General features: G+C 40.4%; 1 protein-coding gene across 1 annotated transcript in view; it reads right to left on the reverse strand.

Moving 5' to 3' along the window:
• The window catches only part of LOC133856946 (beta-galactosidase 10), an 84,263-nt gene that overhangs the window by 17,385 nt on the left and 48,767 nt on the right, over positions 1 to 18,111 (reverse strand). The window contains exons 11-13 of the mRNA XM_062292011.1: positions 14,554 to 14,718; positions 13,715 to 13,923; positions 4,234 to 4,343 (exon numbers count right to left, since the gene is read on the reverse strand). Of these exons, the coding sequence (XP_062147995.1) occupies positions 4,234 to 4,343; positions 13,715 to 13,923; positions 14,554 to 14,718 (484 nt within the window). The remainder of the gene's footprint in view (positions 1 to 4,233; positions 4,344 to 13,714; positions 13,924 to 14,553; positions 14,719 to 18,111) is intronic.

Genomic DNA, 18,111 nt, shown 5'->3' on the forward strand with positions numbered 1-18,111 from the left:
AGTCCGCATCGGAATACGCTTGTAAAGTATTAGAAGAATTGTGATGAAGGCGGAGACCATGAGAAACCGTATGTTTCAAGTATCGAAGAATTCTTTTAACCGCTTGCCAATGAGGTTTGAGAGGCTGATGCATGAATTGGCACGCACGGTTGATTGCATAAATAAGATCTGGCCGAGTGAGAGAGAGATACTGTAAGGATCCAACTGTACTACGGTAGAGTGATGGATCTTCCATTGGATCACCTGCAAAAGCCGAGAGAGCTGATGAAGAAGCCATTGGAGAGGTGATCGGTTTTGCTTCATGCATATTTGTTTTCTTCAAGAGGTCCATGATATAACGATGTTGTGACAGTAGAAGACCCGAATTGAGCTTGATCACCTCCACACCGAGAAAATAATGAAGATCACCCAAGTCTTTTACAGCAAAATCTGCACTAAGAAGCTGTAAAAGTTCGGTAATGGCTGCTGGATCTGACCCAGTGATGATGATATCATCAACGTAGATAAGAAGATACATAGTAAGAGGCTTGGTGCGATAAATAAAAAGAGAAGTGTCAGCTTTAGAACCCACAAAACCAAGTTGAAGGAGCTTGTCACTAAGTCTTGAAAACCAGGCTCTTGGAGCCTGTTTGAGGCCATAGATTGCCTTTTGAAGCTTGCACACATGTTTAGGGAAGGTAGAGTGAACAAAACCTGGTGGTTGCACCATATAAACATCTTCCTAAAGGAGCCCACGGAGAAAAGCATTCTGGATATCAATCTGTTTCATGGACCAGCCAGCAGAATAAGCAAGAGATAGGACTATCCAGATCGTTGTAGGCTTCACCACTGGGCTGTAGGTTTCTCCATAATCCACCCCGGCCTGTTGATGAAAACCCTTTGCAACAAGACGAGCTTTATGTCTTTCAATAGAACCATCAGCTTTTCTTTTAAGTTTAAACACCCACTTGCATCCCACAATGTTTTGAGAAGGATGAGGAGGAACAAGTGACCAGGTCTGATTTTGAAGAAGTGCATTGAACTCGGTTTGCATAGCACAGTTCTTCAGCTGGCAAGGTCGGTGTGGAGTAAATAATCTTGGGGATTGGAGGACTAGTACGGCTCGGGCGGTTGAGACGACTCAGATTGGTCCTGTCGATAGTAGCAACGGACTGCTGTATGTCCGGGCTTGCCACAAATTTGGCAGATAGGTCGAGAAGAGGTTGCATCCGTAGAGAAATAGGAACCGCGTCCTCTGTTGTTGAAAGATCCACGTCCCCAGTTGGATGATCGGCCGCCACGACCACGGAAACCTCGACCACGAAAGTTGGACGTGCGGGTGGTGATGTTCGCAGCGGGTGGGTGAGCATCAATGCTCGGAATTTGTTGTTCCAGTCGCATTTCGTGAGCAAGGAGGTGGCCGTAAAGTTCATCAATGGACAGTGGGTCGACTCTAGTTGTGACCGAAGTCACAAATGGATCATACTCGGAGCCGAGCCCTTTGAGAAGAAAAGAAACACTCTCAAAATAGTTGAGAGGCTGTCCGGCTGCAACAAGAGTATCACTGAGCGTCTTTATAGTCTGAAAATAGTCGGTGATCGAGTTGGTGCCTTTCTTGACCGTTGCGAGCTGGAAGTAAATTTGCATGACCCGAGCACGGGCTTGAGAAGCGAACATGGTGAGCAGCGTGTTCCAGAGAGAGGAAGCCGAGGGAGAGCCGAATGCATGGACGACATATGGCTCGGACAGTGTAGAAATTAAAATACTAAGGATCATCTGATCTCGTTGATTCCAGGCGAGGAAGTCTGGGTTGACGACGGTGGCGGGTACTCCAGCAGCAGTACTCGGATTTGGAATCGTCTGGGCAGGCGGAAGAGAAGAACCATCAAGGAAGCCATAAGCGTCTTGGCCTTTGATATACGCAAGAATCTGAGTTCGCCAGGCCATGAAGTTACCTTTGGTAAGTTTGATGCTGAGGTTATGATTCATGTTTGGGACTGAAAAAATAACAGAGGGCTGGGCGGGTGGTGGGGGATGCACTGCCGATGTGGCAGAGGATTCGGAGTCGGAAGCCATGGATCACGACGTTAGTCGGTGATATGGCTCTAATACCATGATAGAACTAATGTATTAGGCTGTAAAACTGTGCTCTATAGATGAGCTTTCATTGAATATATATAGGAGTATTACAAGAGATAAACATATACAAGGACTCCTATACATAATTGATCTAGGACTTCTCTAGCTCTCAAATAACTAGAATACAATTTATCTTAGAACTCTCTCTTCAGATTAGAACTCTATCTTCAGATTAGGACTCCGGATAGGATTAGACCTCTACTCAATAGTCTTTGGATTATGTAGTGCCGCACAAGACTCATAAGTGGATTTGGAGTCTTGAGTTGTAATTGTTATTGGAGTTGTGTTAATAATACTGTAAAAGGCCCATAGAACCTCGGAGCTAACTTTAAAGCTCTTCAAGTCGCTACTGAGGTTTGTCTATATGGCTAAAGCCTCAGAAAAAACCTGTTGACGAAGTGAGAGGACTTTGGAGGTGAAATCAACAGGTTTTTTTGAGGCTTCAGCCATATAAACAAACCTCAGTATCGACTTGAAGAGCTTTGAAGTGAGCTCCGAGGTTCTATGGGCCTTTTACAGTATTAAGAAGAGTAGGAGCTATAGCATATGAGTTGGATTTGCCTGCCGCTTCTAGAATACATCATGTATTCCATGTCTCTCAACTTAAACCTAAGTTGGGAGCTAGTACCTCTCCTATACATGTGTTACCGCCTGTAAATTTGGAGGGTATTATTCAACCAGAGCCTATGGCTATTCTAGATCACAAATCACGGCCCCTGAACAACAGGGCTTTCACTGAAGTATTGGTGCAATGGACTGGACGGACCCCAAAAGATGCTACTTGGGAGGATTTTCACAAGTTAGCTCAAGCCTACCCGCACCTTGTGGGCAAGGTGCTTTAAAAGAGCGGAGTATTGTAACAGACCAATCTTAGAGGTACATGTGACTGTAAGTAGCGATGACATGTGGTAGTTAGCTTGAGAAGAAGGTCATCACGTGGTGAAGCTGTTGCAGGTTGACGCCTGAGAGGCGGTTGTAAACAGTTAGTCGTTTTAGTCGTTATGTTAGTTGTTTTCTTTAGTTGTACAAAAGAGAGGGAAAGGAGTAGAGAGAAAGGCATTCTGTTTGTAATTCGTTCCTTGTGTACTCTAGAGGTTACTTGGCTCCTTGAATTGCCAAGGATCGGAGATTGGCCATCTCGAATAGGCTTGTTCAATAAAATTCCTATCTTTTCTCTTCAATTCTTCTTCTTCCTCTTGAAATTTCGTTCTTTTTTCTCTATGGATTTCTTAACAGAACTTCAGTTCTGTTACAAACTCACCTCCCATTTCAATCAAATATTTCACGTGTTGGGCCTTATTGAGGGGGAATTTAAGCCCACACGTAAGGGAAAATGTTGAAATATTAAGTTAATTTTTTTTTTTTTTAAGAGGTTTGCATGCAGAATAGAAGGTACCTCCTCACGTAGCCTCTCTCCCCTCGTAATCCATATATATATATTGAAAATTTGAATACAACAGGTTCTCCACTACCTTACTATTGACAAACGTAAGGTAGAAAATAAAAAGGTTGGCTCATTGTTAAAACTTAGCGAGTTTTATACTACTAAGTTTGTGGACTCATACTTCTACCTATGTGGATGTAGCTATCACCACAACCATATAGATGCTGATGTTGTGGCTGCAGGTACTGCTGATGTCGACAAGGACCCAGTGGTGTTATATTTGAGATACTACGACTGAGGTTCATCACAACAGTCGTATGTGTGTCGGACTATAGATAGTCCATATTTTGTATAAACGTTTGATTTATGACTTGTGTCGCATGCGATACTTATTTTGTATAGCCACTCTGTTGATGTAATTAGAATTTTGTTTAAGCTTTAAACAGATAAACAGACGCAAAGCTCTGATGTTGTATTTACACTTTCTAGTTAATGAATTTAGTTCCACTGCAATTATTTATCTCTGATGAGTTATGCATATGTTATGAGATGTATTAGGTTAATGTTGGCTTAATGACTAATCATCATGCTTGTCATATAAGCTTAAGCTGATAGGAATTTATGAATTTAAACATTTAACTTAATATTTCAACATAGAGAATGTGTAACAATTGAATCACTGAATTAAGGAATTATGCGTAAATAGAATGTTGGAAGAAATGGAAACTAACCTTCAAGTTTCTGATTGACAAAAGCATGGAGAGCATGACCCTTTGAATCAATAAGAAGAACTGGATGGCTTCCCTTCTTTAAGAAATCTTCATTTTCATTAACAAATATACTGCCAACAAGAATAGTATGACTCAAAATTTATCTTAAAATCCACTTCTATCTGAGATTCATACTTTGTTAGTCAGATACAACATATATTTAGCCATAATTAGTCTCTCTAGTTATGGCATGTTTTTATATTATTGTTGTAAATATCCTGCAATTAGTATATTGATTGTAGTTGCCTTATTTGGTCTCCTAAATTGCTGTAATTGCTGATATTTAGCCTTGTAATTACTGATTCCATTCCTATATAATACGATAACCCTCACAAATAGAGGTATTCAATCCAATTGACATGGTATTAGAGCAAGGCTCATCTAAATTAGGGTTGTAAGCTTTTCGGTAATTTTTTGTGGGTAGCGGGAGAGGGTTGTTCTACGTTTTCGGTAATTCTTTTGTGGGTAGCGGCAGTTTCCGTTGTTTGGTGATTGTCAGAAGATTCTTTTGAGGTTATGAAGAATGCCGGTGTGGTGGCTGTCAGTAGGAGTGTTTTCGGTTGTGCAGACTTCTTGGTGATTGTCAGCAGGTTCTGTGCAGTTTTTGGAGGTTGTGCAAAACTCTTGGTGGTTGTCGGAAGATTCTGTGCAGTCTTAGCGTGTTTCCGGTAGTGTTTCCAGCGATCTGTGGTGGTTGTCGACATGAGCGTTTCTGGCAATCTGTGCAGTCTTGGAGTGTTTCCGGGAGTGTTTCTAGAGGAGCGTTTCTGGTGAATCGGGTTTTATACTCTAACTCTATTTTTTTTTTTTTGGTTTTTTTTTTTTTTTTTTTTATAAGTAAAAATACAACTTTAAATGTAGGTATGTCTTCTAGCGACTCTTTTGGGGTTCATTTTACTGGAAAAGATTAAAAAATTACTCAGCTTGGGAATTCCAGTTTTGATTGTTTGTTACGGGAAAAGAGTTGTGGGGCCAAATTGATGGTAGTGATCCAACTCCTACGGAGCCTAAGGAGTTGGCTAAGTGGAAGGTCAAAGATGCACGTGTGATGTCCTGAATCTTAGGGTATATTGATCCTCTTATTGTGCCCAATTTAAGGGCCTATAAGACTGCAAAGACTATGTGGGAGTAATTGCTGAAAGGTTTATCACCAGGATAATACAACACGTCGATTTCAGTTGGAATATGATATTGCTAGCTACACTCAAGGCAATCTCTCCATTCAGGAGTATTTCTCTGGTTTTCAGAATTTGTGGGGAGAATTTTCTGATGTGGTTTATGCGAAGGTACCTGTTGCATCTGTCTATGATGTTCAGGCTATTCATGAGCAGAGAAAGAGAGATCAATTTCTGAAGAAATTACGTCCTCAATTTGAGGCTACTCGCTCAAATTTAATGAACCAGGATCCTTCACCATCTTTGGATGTTTGTTTTGGATAATTACTTCACGAGGAACTGTTATTCTCACACAGGCTACTTGATAGCAAGATTCTAACCCGAATCCCGTTGCCTATGCAGCCTACTGGAGAGGGAAGGATAAGGATATAAGCAAGGTCCAGTGTTTTAGCTGGAAGGAGTATAGTCATATTGCCGCCAACTTTGCAAAGAAATTTTGCAACTACTGTAAGAAACAAGGTCACTTTATCCAAGAATGTCCCACTCAGCCTCCAGATCGTCAAGCTACTGCTTATCAGGATACAATGAACACTTCTTTTGCTCCAGGGATGTCCTCAGCTTCTTCGTCTGTAGCCGGATCCTCTAGACTTACTCCTGAAATGGACCAGCAAATGATTATGTCAACCTTTTCCGCCTTAGGGCTTCAAGATAATGGTACTACTTCGCATAAGTCATGGCTCATTGATTATACTGCATCCAATCATATGACCAAATCATCTAATACTCTGTGCAATGTTCATCCATATCATGGTTCATCCCAAATTCAGGTAGCTAATGGGAGTTATTTAGCTAATAATGAAATAGAAGATATCAACCCTTCATTCAAAGATGTTTATGTACCTCTTGGACTGTCTAATAATCTTATTTCGATTGGCCAATTAGTTGAGAAAAACTGTGATGTCCATTTTTCTCGTGATGGTTGTATTGTGCAGGATCAGGTATCGAGGAAGATACTCGCAAAGGCGCCTAAAGTTGGCAGACTCTTTCCACTGCTATTTTCAATTCCTAATTGTTTATCTTTGGGTTGTATAACAGTTAATACTCCAAGTGAAGTATGGCACAAATGTTTGGGCCATCCAAACTCTGTTATTCTATCTCGTATGTTAAATTCTGGTTTGTTAGGCAATAAAGAACATGTTTCTAAACACTTGTTATTTGACTGTTCTGTATGCAAACTTAGTAAGAGTAAGACTCTTTTGTTTCCTTCTCATGGTAGTCGTGATGCAAAATGCTTTGATATTGTGCATAGTGATGTATGGGGCATTTCTCTTGTAATTTCTCACGCTCGATATAAATATTTTGTGACATTCATAGATGATTTCAGTCGGTATACTTGGGTGTATTTTCTTCGGGCCAAATCTGAGGGCCTATCTTTTTTTCAGACCTTTGTCGCATATATTGAGAACCAATTTTCTACAGGTATTAAGATATTGAGGTCTGATTCTGGTGGCGAATACATGTCCCATGAGTTTCATGATTTCTTACATGACAAATTAATTGTCTCTCAGCGCTCTTGTCCTTGTACTCCTCAGCAAAATAGGGTGGCAGAACGAAAGAACTGACATCTCTTGGATGTTGTTCACACCTTATTGCTTGAATCATCTATTCCTTCTAAATTTTGGGTTGAAGCATTATCTACTACAGTTTACTTAATTAATAAATTGCCCTCTCAGGTCTTGAATTTTTATTCTCCTTATTACCGTTTGTACCATCAGCATCCTAGCTATCTTAATCTGCATACTTTTCAATGTGTTTGTTTTGTTCATTTACCTCCTCATCAACGTCACAAACTCTCTGCTCAATCTGTTAAATGTGCCTTTATGGGTTACAGTATTTCACACAAAGGATATGTTTGCTATGATTCTTGTGCTAACAAATTTCATATATCTTGTAATGTTGTTTTCTTTGAGAATCAATGTTTATTTTCTACACATGTTGAGTCATTGCCTCAGATTAGTATTCTAACTTGTTTTTATGAATTGACTCCTCTTCCTGAATGGTTCAAACCTGGAATTGTGTATACTCGACGTCGACCAATTTTGCCCCTTCCCGATACTAACCCTTCATCTGAAACTATTCCGACAACTTCTCCTGACATTGACATGCCATTCAACAGTTCCGATCAAATCTCCCATGCCCCCTGAGCCTGGTTCTCGATGATTTGCCCGAGTATTACATCCTCCTGATCAGTATGGAGATTACCACACTTCTTTTAACTCTACTATTTCCATTCCTACATGCTTTTCAGAGGCTGTTAAACATGAATGTTGGCGAAAAGCGATGGATGAGGAACTTTAGGCTTTACAGGACAATCATATATGGGATGTGGTTCCTTGCCCCTCTATTGTTAAGCTCTGCTCTGATGGGACTCTGGACTGGTATAAGGCACGATTAGTTGCCCTTGGGAACAGGTAAGAATATGGGGTGGATTATGAGGAGACATTTGCTCCAGTGGCGAAGATGACTACAGTGCGTACGGTTATTTCTATTGCCGCCTCCCAAGGCTGGCCACTTCACCAGATGGACGTCAAAAATGATTTTCTTCATGATAATCTCCAAGAGGATATTTACATGACTCCTCCTCTGGGTTTGTTTTCTTCTCCGTCTTTCGTTGTGTGTAAGTTAAAGCAGTCTCTCTATGGCTTAAAACAAGTTTCCTAGGCGTGGTTTGAAAAATTCAGGTCTACTTTGCTTCGCCTCTTCTTTGTTCAAAGCCAATATGACTCCTCTTTGTTTCTGTGCAAGGCTCCAACTGGTCTCGTTCTTTTACTTGTGTATGTGGATGATATTGTCATTAGCACTGACTCCAACTTGATTGCCCACCTCAAGCAGAATCTTCAGGCTTCTTTTCATATGAAAGACCTTGGTCCTCTTACATATTTTTGGGTTTGAAAGTGCACACGGATTCTTCAAGAAGATTCTTGAATCAACACAAATATACCCAAGATTTGATTAGCCTGGCTAGTCTTCAGGATTCGCCTTCAGTGGATACTCCTATGGAGGTCAATGTGAAATACCAAAGTGAGAAGGGTGATCTTCTTTCTGATCCCACTGTGTTCCAATAGTTGGTAGGGAGCTTGAACTATTTGACTATTACTCGGCCTGATATTTCCTTCGTTCTCCAGCAGGTTAGCCAGTTTATGCAAACTCCACACCACCTTCATTTAGTTGTTGTTCGCCATATCATTCGATATCTTCGAGGGTCACCTGGCCATGGGTTGTTCTTTTCCACCGGCTTTCCTCTTCGCCTTGTTACTTATAGTGATGCGGATTGGGCCGACTGTCCTGATACTTGGCAGTCTGTCACGGGTTGGTACATGTTTCTTGGTGATTCTTTGATCTCTTGGAAAGTAAGAAACAAGCTCGTGTTTCTAAATCCTCTATTGAATTCGAATATCGGGCAATGTCTACTGCTTGTTCTGAGATTGTCTGGCTTTGTGGGCTACTAGCTGAGCTTGGTTTTTCTGAATCTTATTCTACTCCTCTTCATGCTGATAATACTAGTGTCATTCAAATAGCTGCTAATCCTGTTTACCATGAGCGTACGAAGCATATTGAAGTAGACAGGTTTATTTGGGAAGCCTTGGACACTCGTGTTATATCTCTTCCTCATGCTTCTACTAATCACCAGATAGCTGACGTCTTCACAAAAGCCATGACACGACAATGCCATCAGTTTCTTGTGGGCAAATTGATGCTTCTTGATCAACCAGCATCAATTTGAGGGGGGATGTTAGTCAAATACAACACATAATTAGTCTCTCTAGTTATGGCATGTTTTTATATTATAGCTGTAAGTATCCTGTAATTGGTAGATTGATTGTAGTTGCCTTATTTGGTCTCCTAGATTGCTGTAATTGCTGATATTCAGCATTGTAATTACCGATTACATTCGTATATAATACGATAAGCCTCACAAAGAGAGGTATTCAATCCAATTGACATACTTCGTTTACTTTGCATATCTATTGCATTCTCTGTGGTCATAAGCTTGTAATCTATAGAAACGAGCAGCACGACAGGTCCACCAAAGTGCATAAATCCAAAATCCCATAAAGAAACCATTTATTTTTCAATAAGCACTAAAGAAAACATTAGGTAAAAGGACAGGTAACCCATGGCTGGCTCTGTTGTGAGAATTCAATCAAATTCATACAAGAGACAAATACCCTAACACATTGAACATGTAAACCCCAAATTTGTGCGTTCAATATATTGCCTCTTGCTTGTTCTAGTGAAGAAAGTTTTTCTTCTATCTTCTAAGCAGCAGATTTTGAAATTGACAAACCTTTTGTGTGTGTGTGTGTGTTCGCTAGAGAGAGAGAGAGAGATCTTTCTTCAATAATTTCGTACAATATTTTGCGATACTAGAGCTTACAGAAAACCAATTTGGAAACTATCTCACTGCACCATGTATACATATCGATGGGACCAATCACCCAATAATACAATGTTAACTATGACATTTTACTATGTGCTTGATATTTCTTGTTGGCCTACTTCCAGTCAGTTTAATCTTTTGAGACACATGCTCTTTAACATAGTATCATAGCCTTGTTTATACAATTTATTCCTATTTCAGCATTTGTTTCTCTTTCTGTCGTTTGGAAGTGAAAAGGGAGTGTTTGCACATTCAACTAGTGATCATTAAGATGGGAAGCAAGCCTTTGTTAGAAAGGATGATTTCTTATCATCAGAGAAGAAGGTTGTGAAGGATGTTCGGCAGACTCTGGTCTTGGCTCCAAAGTGGACGGGGCCTTCTTTTGCGGAGGTATTGAGGTCGGATTCGACCACTGCTGTGAAGGCATTGCCCATCGTGGGTGGTGGTCGTTCCTGGTTAAGGGCTTCGTTGGCGGAACCTTGTGAGCTTGATCTTCTTCCGGCGGTGTGGCATGCAGAGGCTGATCCGAGATCGGCAGTGGATTGCTTCTCGTTGGAGTCTCATCCACTTGATCTGCTGGACAAAGACCAGCATGTTCATCCACAGGGTAAGTACTCTCGTTCGAATTTGAATTTTGAAAATTCGACTCTGCGAACGTCACATAAGTTGGGTCCCGGTTTTTACTTGGCATTGGACCGGGCTGTAAGGAGAGTTCTGGACCAGTTTGCTGGGTCGGGGCTGAATCGAAACCCCTTAGGTTTTTGCGTGGCCCGACTCATGCGGAAACCTAAAGTTTTCTGTCCACCGCCATCCTTGCCGAAGACGACACCGGAGGTGTCTTCTGGGTTGATTATGAATCGACTTCCTCTTGGGGGTTTGGAGGTTACAGCGTTGGGAGCCACAGAGGGCACGAGTCTAGCTTCGTCAATCTTTATTAGGGATTCTTTTAGGTAGGAGCCCTCATCGGCGGCAATTACAGGGATGGAGTCTTCTTCTGGGGGTGAGTCGAGCAGTTCCCAGGTGTTTCCCGTGTTTTCTAGCCAGACTCCAGCCTCTAAAGTATTCGGTTTCCCCCCTTCGCCGGCATCGGATCTGGGTTTTCCGGCGGATCCTGCTCCTTCTTCAGCTCCTGTCTTTAAGTTCATTCCATTGGGGATGCTTCAGATTCCTAAACCATATTCTGCCCCTTCATCTCTTGCTAGAGCAACTGTTTTGGGAGAGAAGTTGCGTTCTCCCCTCCCCGTGGTGGTTTCTAAGCCTTTTCAGTGTTACTACAGGAGGGCCAAAAAACTGAGGGAAGGGCAATCTGTTAAGTGGAATGATTTGGTACTTTTTGATTCCCTGGAAGCCGTGAAGATGTCTGTTGTCTACACTGATAAAAGGGTTACGGCTGCAGAGCCACCAGCGGAGAAGGTGGCAAAGCCTCCTGCAATGAAGAACTCAGAGACGCCAGTGAAGCAAGGCCTTTTTAGGAAGGGGTTTCTCAACCTTCCCCCGATAGTTTCAGTCCCTCCCGCATCGCTTCAAGAGGTCAACAATGGCGGGGTGGTAGGTCCTTCCTCCCCTCCAAGTGGTTGCTTAAATGGTTTCTCTCATCCCGAAATTGGCCAGTCGGTTTTGATCATAACGAGGAGATTGTGGTATGGGAGGAGAAAGAAGATGATTATTGGAATGGTTTGACCTTAGATTGGGCAATCGATTATTATGATGCCAGAGGTTTTGGTTCTAGCCGAGGCAAGGCAAAGCGGCCTAATGTGATGTATTAGTCTCTGGGTTTTGTGGGCTGGTTTTGTAGGGGTTTTTTGGGTTTCCTTCTATTTTGGATTTTTTCGGTTGTTTTTCCCCTTCACCTCTCTTTCCTGTTTTGGTGTCCTTTTGTATACTTCATGTATGCTTAAGGGCGCCTTTACGCTTTTTATAAAATTCTCTACTTACTCATCAAAAAAAAAAAAGATTGGGCAATGGATGGGGATTTTAGGGAGGAGGCCATGGCTATTCGGGATGCCATGGAAGACAAGTTCTAGTTGATTGCGCGCCAGAAGTCTAAAGGAAAAATGGAGCTTCTGAATTTGCATAACTCCAATTACGGTGACGCGAAAAATCCCTCTAGGCGTAGGAAAGGCAAAGTACACATGTTGTAGGTTTGTAGTGCCTTGGCGGGTAGTGGGTAGTCTTGTTCTTAGTTGGTCCTTTTGTAGTTTGTTTTTGGTTTTTTTTGTTTTCTGGGGCCTTGGTGTTATAGGTTTTTGCGGGTTAGTTTTGGTTGTTCCTGTATATACTTCATGTGTACTTAGGGGCGCCTTACACTTTCTTTAATAAAATTTTCTTACTTATCACAAAAAAAAAAAAAAATGATCTCATAACACCCATCCATGAAGCACTGATCGTCTTCACTTCCATGTTTCTTAACATTCAAGTAGACGGATATATCTGCAAACCCTAATATATTTTAAGATCTTTTCAAGGCCGATGATCATAGGAGATCATCTCAATGTAAATTATTAGGTGACCAAAATTTTTAACAGTTTTTCCATAAGAATCATAGTAATCCATTTGATTACCTAGACAACTGTCGAACAAGGCTGAGAGCTAGCAACAAGTCAGATAGTCGATAATTTGAATATTCAGTGAAGACTTCAGATACAGAGTGAGCAGCAAGAAGACAAATTCAGGGAGGAAGAATCTAGCTGAAAGCAGAAAGCGAATGTCAAGGGGGGGAAAAAGAGGCACCAAGAACACCAGGATCTATCATATAATTCCAAATGGTAGGAAAATGAAGGCTCCAAGCAGTTGAGACAAACAACGAAGAGCACTTAAGAGTACTTACTCTTTATCTTTAGTGAGTGGGAAGCGTTTGGAGGACCAACAAGGGACTATAAGATTCTAGTTTAGTCTACTGTATGGAAGGAAGCTGAAATGATTTTCAAAGCTAGACTTCAATTGAAGAGGCAAATTGAGATAGGAATCTAGAAATGAATTTAAAGCTAGGTCATTTGACAAATGGATTGAAGAGGAAGAAAATCAGATAGTGCCAAATTTTAGACGTTTCAATACATAATATTATTAGGAAATGGTGAGAGATGTAGAAGGATTTGTTCTTTAAGGACAAAGTTTTCCTCCAAACGGGATTGGAGGGAATTCCTTCAACCTAGTCTATTAAACTGACATCTGTTTAAAATGTATGTAATTTTCACATGCATTTTTAATAGAGCATGTTGTTTTGATTAGGTGTCAGTTTAATTGGGTTGGTGGCAAACTTTGTCCTTTCTTTAAATAGGTTGTGGCATAAACAAAAATGTTGATCACCTACAAATAGTAAAGTGAGTACATACATTGTTCCATAAGCATCTCACATGTAATTGTAATAGAGTATGTGGTTTTGAACATATGTCAGTTTAATTGGGTTGGAGGAAAACTTCATCCTTTCTTTAAGTAAGTTGTGGCATAACCAAAAATGTCGATCACCTACTGATAGTAAAGTGAATTATTCCATAAGCATCTATATTTTCACGTACGATTACTAATCAACAAATAGTGAAATAACCAAAAATGCTTCTACTTTTCCTCATAAAAAATAAAAAAATGTGCATTTTTTTTTTAATAAGTAATCAAAGAAATAGCATTAAAAAAGCATTAGGCGCCCCTAAGCATATAGGGAAGTATACAAGGAGGAAACCAAAACAAAAAGAAAAACATAAAACAAAGGAAGAACACCCGCAAAACCCCAAAAGACAGAAGAAACCTCCAATCCTACCACAAATGTGCGCGCATGTTTCTCCATCCTTAATCTGTTCTGTCCCACCAACTACTAAATAGTACCTTTGAATGACAAAAACAACATTTCAAGTGACCAAAATATGATTTAATATTTTTTAGCAAGACAAACCTTGTGGTATACCAGAGGTAGTCAGTAGTATCTTTCGTGGTATTGATATGATCTACAAAGCCATTTTTAATGAAGTCAGCTTCTCCCCAAATCCCAGCTGTCTCCACAAATACTTCCCATTTAAGAGCTTTCATGCCTTTATCTGGTGATGCCGTTGTTGGTTGCAAATCCTCTGGTACCATTTCCACTATGGTGGTTTGAGTTCTAACCTGTTAAAGGTTTCATGTTACGTGCAAAGGTTCATGCAATTCTTGAATACTATACGCAATAAAGGAGATTCAGAGAACCCATGTCATCATGATTAATTTTAGTAGTTTATTTCCATGTATTATTAATTGTCAACACAACAATAAGGAACTTATGAAATATATTTTAGTACAAAGGGATCTTTATTTTAGCATCTCTACCATGTCCAGAACATCTAGATTTACAAGTTTCAGAACGCATTTTGTGACTGACACCCATGTCTTGATTCACATTGTTACGAGATAGCCAAAATCATGTTAGTGCACTATTGTTAGCCATATACCATCGAAGCAGCAAGCAGAAAGTAAGGTGCATAGGTGCAAATAATACAAATAATGTGACAACTTGTGCATAAAAGTATCTACTAAATTTGATATTCAGTTAATAGGTTGTACATTGTTCAAGCGTGTGATTTTAAATGCATACTGGCGCTAAAATAAGATGCTATAACAGTACACAAGGTCATTACTGATGCACATTGATAAACTTTTATAAATTGTTGAAAACTTTCCATAATCACATTGTATTCTTCTTTTCTGATTTGTTCCAATAGATTTTTGATAGAATGCAAGCATGAAAAAAAAAATAGTTACCTTGGCTGTGTTAAACACAACACTCTTGCAGTCAGGCAGAATGCTAACTGACCACGCAGGTAGGTGATATGACACATTCTGAAATTCTACTGTCTTGTCATCTTTTTCATCCATGTTGGCAATAAAGGCAGCACATGCTCCTGAAGAGTCAGTGTAGACATCGGCCTACAATATAGGTTATTCAGTAAGCAGAAGCAATTGCAGAAGAACAGATAAAGGCACATTTAAGTCCAAAGTCATAGAAAACAGAGAATATGAAATTAAAAATAAGTCATATAGGAACTGTTGAGTAGTACATAAGTTGTATCAGTTTTCAACGCCCACTAAGTAATTCTTTCACCGTAATGATTGAAGTACTAAAAGGTGAAAAGAATGCCTCACATCAATACTTATGCAGTATCCTAATTACGCAGCCAACATTACTCAAGAAAGGTTATCTTCAGCTCGGCATCCAAATTCAGGTGATTAGGAAGTTTATGCTCATGATGTAAGACAATGGTTTTATGCTGGATATAGGGTGATTGAAAGGATAAGAAGAGCTTCAAATTGCTACAATTTTCATACTCCCTCCATCCAAAAGCATTTTAATGAAACAAAATAAACAAAGCATTCTTCCTAAAATCCCCTTGGGTGGGTGTCGGAGAATCTAACCCAAAAGCTTAAACTAGTAGGTGAAGAGAGCCAACAAATACGTATACCCCCAACCAATGTTGAATTCCCTAGAACTCTCTCACGTCCAAGCCCAAAAAAATTAAATAAATCAAAAACATGACAAATAGGTCTATGCCACAACCGAAACAAAGACAAATGAGCTCGATGATGCAACAAAACTAAAACAAATACTAACGAGCTAGGCACATGGAGTCCATGAACAAACCTTGCTGCCATACCATGTTAGAGCATCTGCTTAGAAAAAAAAAAATTGTTAGAGCATCCAATCTATCAATTTACACTAGTTATGGATATTACATACTTGGTCCTCTCCACCTATTAGTTTAAAACTTTTTTGGGTTAGTGTTAGAAGCTCTAAAATGGTATCAGAGCAATGGGCAAAGCAGTACTTTCTTACCACTGTTCTCCCAGAAAATGGAGCGCAAAAAAATAAAAATTAAAAAAGAAGATTCAGATTTCAGAATAACATGAAAAGTTAAATGGATACATGTTTTCATTCTTTGAAACTCTCAGTTAACAAGAAAATCACCAATGTGGGACAAAAATAATCACAAAAATCACACAGTGAAATTAGGGCAAAGTGAGAAGAAAGAAGCAAAGAGAAAAGAGAGAAAGAAGAGAAAGAAGCTGGAAAGAGAGAAAGCCAGGGGAGGCGAGAGAAAGGAAGAAAAAACTAGGGGAAGAGAGAGAAAGGAGGGGCAGAGAAGGAGAGAGAGAATCAAAATTTCTCATGATTTTTATTCCAACAAAGTCTCCTCTATTGGAGTACGAAGTACGCTTAAACTCACAAGACTAAACCCTAGGGCAACGCCCATTTATTGACTTAACTAACCTATCGTAGGGCAACACCATTTGTTGCCATCTCTTCAGAAAAGGCTTCCAAGACTGTGTTCTGATCATTTTCCTATTTTTCTTGATTGTGGTGGTGTTCATTGGGGTCCCAGACCGTTCAAGTTGGAGAATATGTGGCTAAAGGCTGAAGGGTTTGTGGATAGGGTGCATCTGTGGTGGGAGTCCTATCGCTTTCAAGGCTCGCCCAGCTTCATCTTTTCTCAAAAGCTTAAGGCCTTGAAGATTGATCTCAAAAGATGGAACGATCAGGAGTTTGGTAATGTGGAATTCCGCAAGAAAATGCATATGGAAGAATTGTGTTCTCTTGATAGGTTGGAGGAACAACGGGGTTTAACTCCTGAAGAAAAGGCGAGGAAAAGTGGGGTCATCAGAGATTTGAAGAATTCTATTTTACAGGAAGAGATTAGCTGGAGACAGAAGTCTAGGGCTCTTTGGCTTAAAAAGGGTGATAAATGCACCAAATTCTTTCATCGAGTAGCCAATTCAAATAGGAGATCCAATTCCATTGAGTCACTCTGTGTCAATGGTTCTATCTCTTCTGATCAGCAGGTTATTAGGGATCATGTTGCTCAATTTTATAAATCTCTTTTTGCAGAACCTTTCAGTTGGAGGCCTAGATTGGATAACCTTGTTTTTGACAATTTGGATGCGGGTGAAGCCTCTTCCTTAGAACTTCCTTTTGAGGAGAGGGAGGTCTTAGAGGTGGTTAAAGGTTTGAATCGTGATAAGGCTCCAGGTCCTGATGGGTTCACTCTTGCATTCTTCCAAGATTGTTGGGAGGTGATCAAGACTGATCTCATGGGGGTATTCCAGGACTTCCACACTCATAGCAAGTTTGTCAAAAGCATTAATGCCACTTTTTTAGCCTTAATTCTGAAGAAGTTTGGGGCTATGGATCTTAAAGATTTTCGGCCTATTAGTCTTGTAAGTGGTGTCTACAAGATCATTGCTAAAGTTCTTGCTAATAGACTCAAAAGGGTGGTGGCGAAGATTATTTCGAATCCCCAAAATGCTTTTGTGAAAGGAAGGCAAATTCTTGATTCTGTTCTTATGGCGAATGAGTGTTTGGATAGCCGCATCAAATCAGGTGAGCCTGGGTTACTCTGTAAACTGGATATTGAGAAGGGTTATGATCATGTTAACTGGGACTTCTTATTGTATATGTTGAGAAGATGTGGCTTCGGGGAGAGATGGTGTTCTTGGATAGCGCATTGTATTTCATCGGTGCGTTTCTCGGTTTTGGTGAACGGCACCCCTTCTGGTTTTTTTAGCAGCTCTCGTGGTATTAGACAAGGTGATCTTCTGTCGCCTCTTTTGTTCGTCATTGTGATGGAGGCTTTTAGTAAGCTGTTCTCTATTTCTGTTCAAAGGGGCTTTCTCTCTGGCTTCTCTGTGGGCTCTAGAAGCAATGGAGTGATTAATGTTTCTCACCTTTTATTCGCAGACGATACATTAGTTTTCTGCGGGGCTAGTCCTGATCATCTTCTCTATCTTCGTATGTTATTACTGTCCTTTGAAGCTGTTTCAGGTTTGAAGATTAATTTGGATAAGTCAGTTTTGGTTCCTGTGGGTATTGTGGATAATATGGATGATCTTTCTGGCATTTTGGGCTGTGGAGTCTCATCTCTTCCTTTAAAGTATCTTGGTCTTCCATTGGGGGCTCCTTTTAAGACCAAGTCTAGCTGGGATGAGGTAGTTGGGAAGATCGAGAGACGACTGGCTAGCTGGAAGCGGTTGTATTTGTCAAAGGGTGGCAGAGTAACCCTGATAAAAAGCACTCTCTCTGATCTTCCTACGTACTTCCTATCTCTACTCCCTATTCCTTCCAGTGTTGCTAGTCGTATAGAGAAGTTGTATCGAGATTTCTTGTGGGGTGGCATAGGTGAAGAATTTAAATTTCATCTGGTTAATTGGTCCAAGGTTTGTTCCCCTATTTCAAGTGGTGGTTTGGGCATCAGGAATTTGAGGCTTTTCAATAAGGCTCTTTTAGGGAAGTGGCTGTGGCGCTATGTCCATGAGAGAGAGGCTTGGTGG

Source organism: Alnus glutinosa, chromosome 14, assembly GCF_958979055.1.
Source record: "Alnus glutinosa chromosome 14, dhAlnGlut1.1, whole genome shotgun sequence".
Classification (NCBI taxonomy): domain Eukaryota; kingdom Viridiplantae; phylum Streptophyta; class Magnoliopsida; order Fagales; family Betulaceae; genus Alnus; species Alnus glutinosa.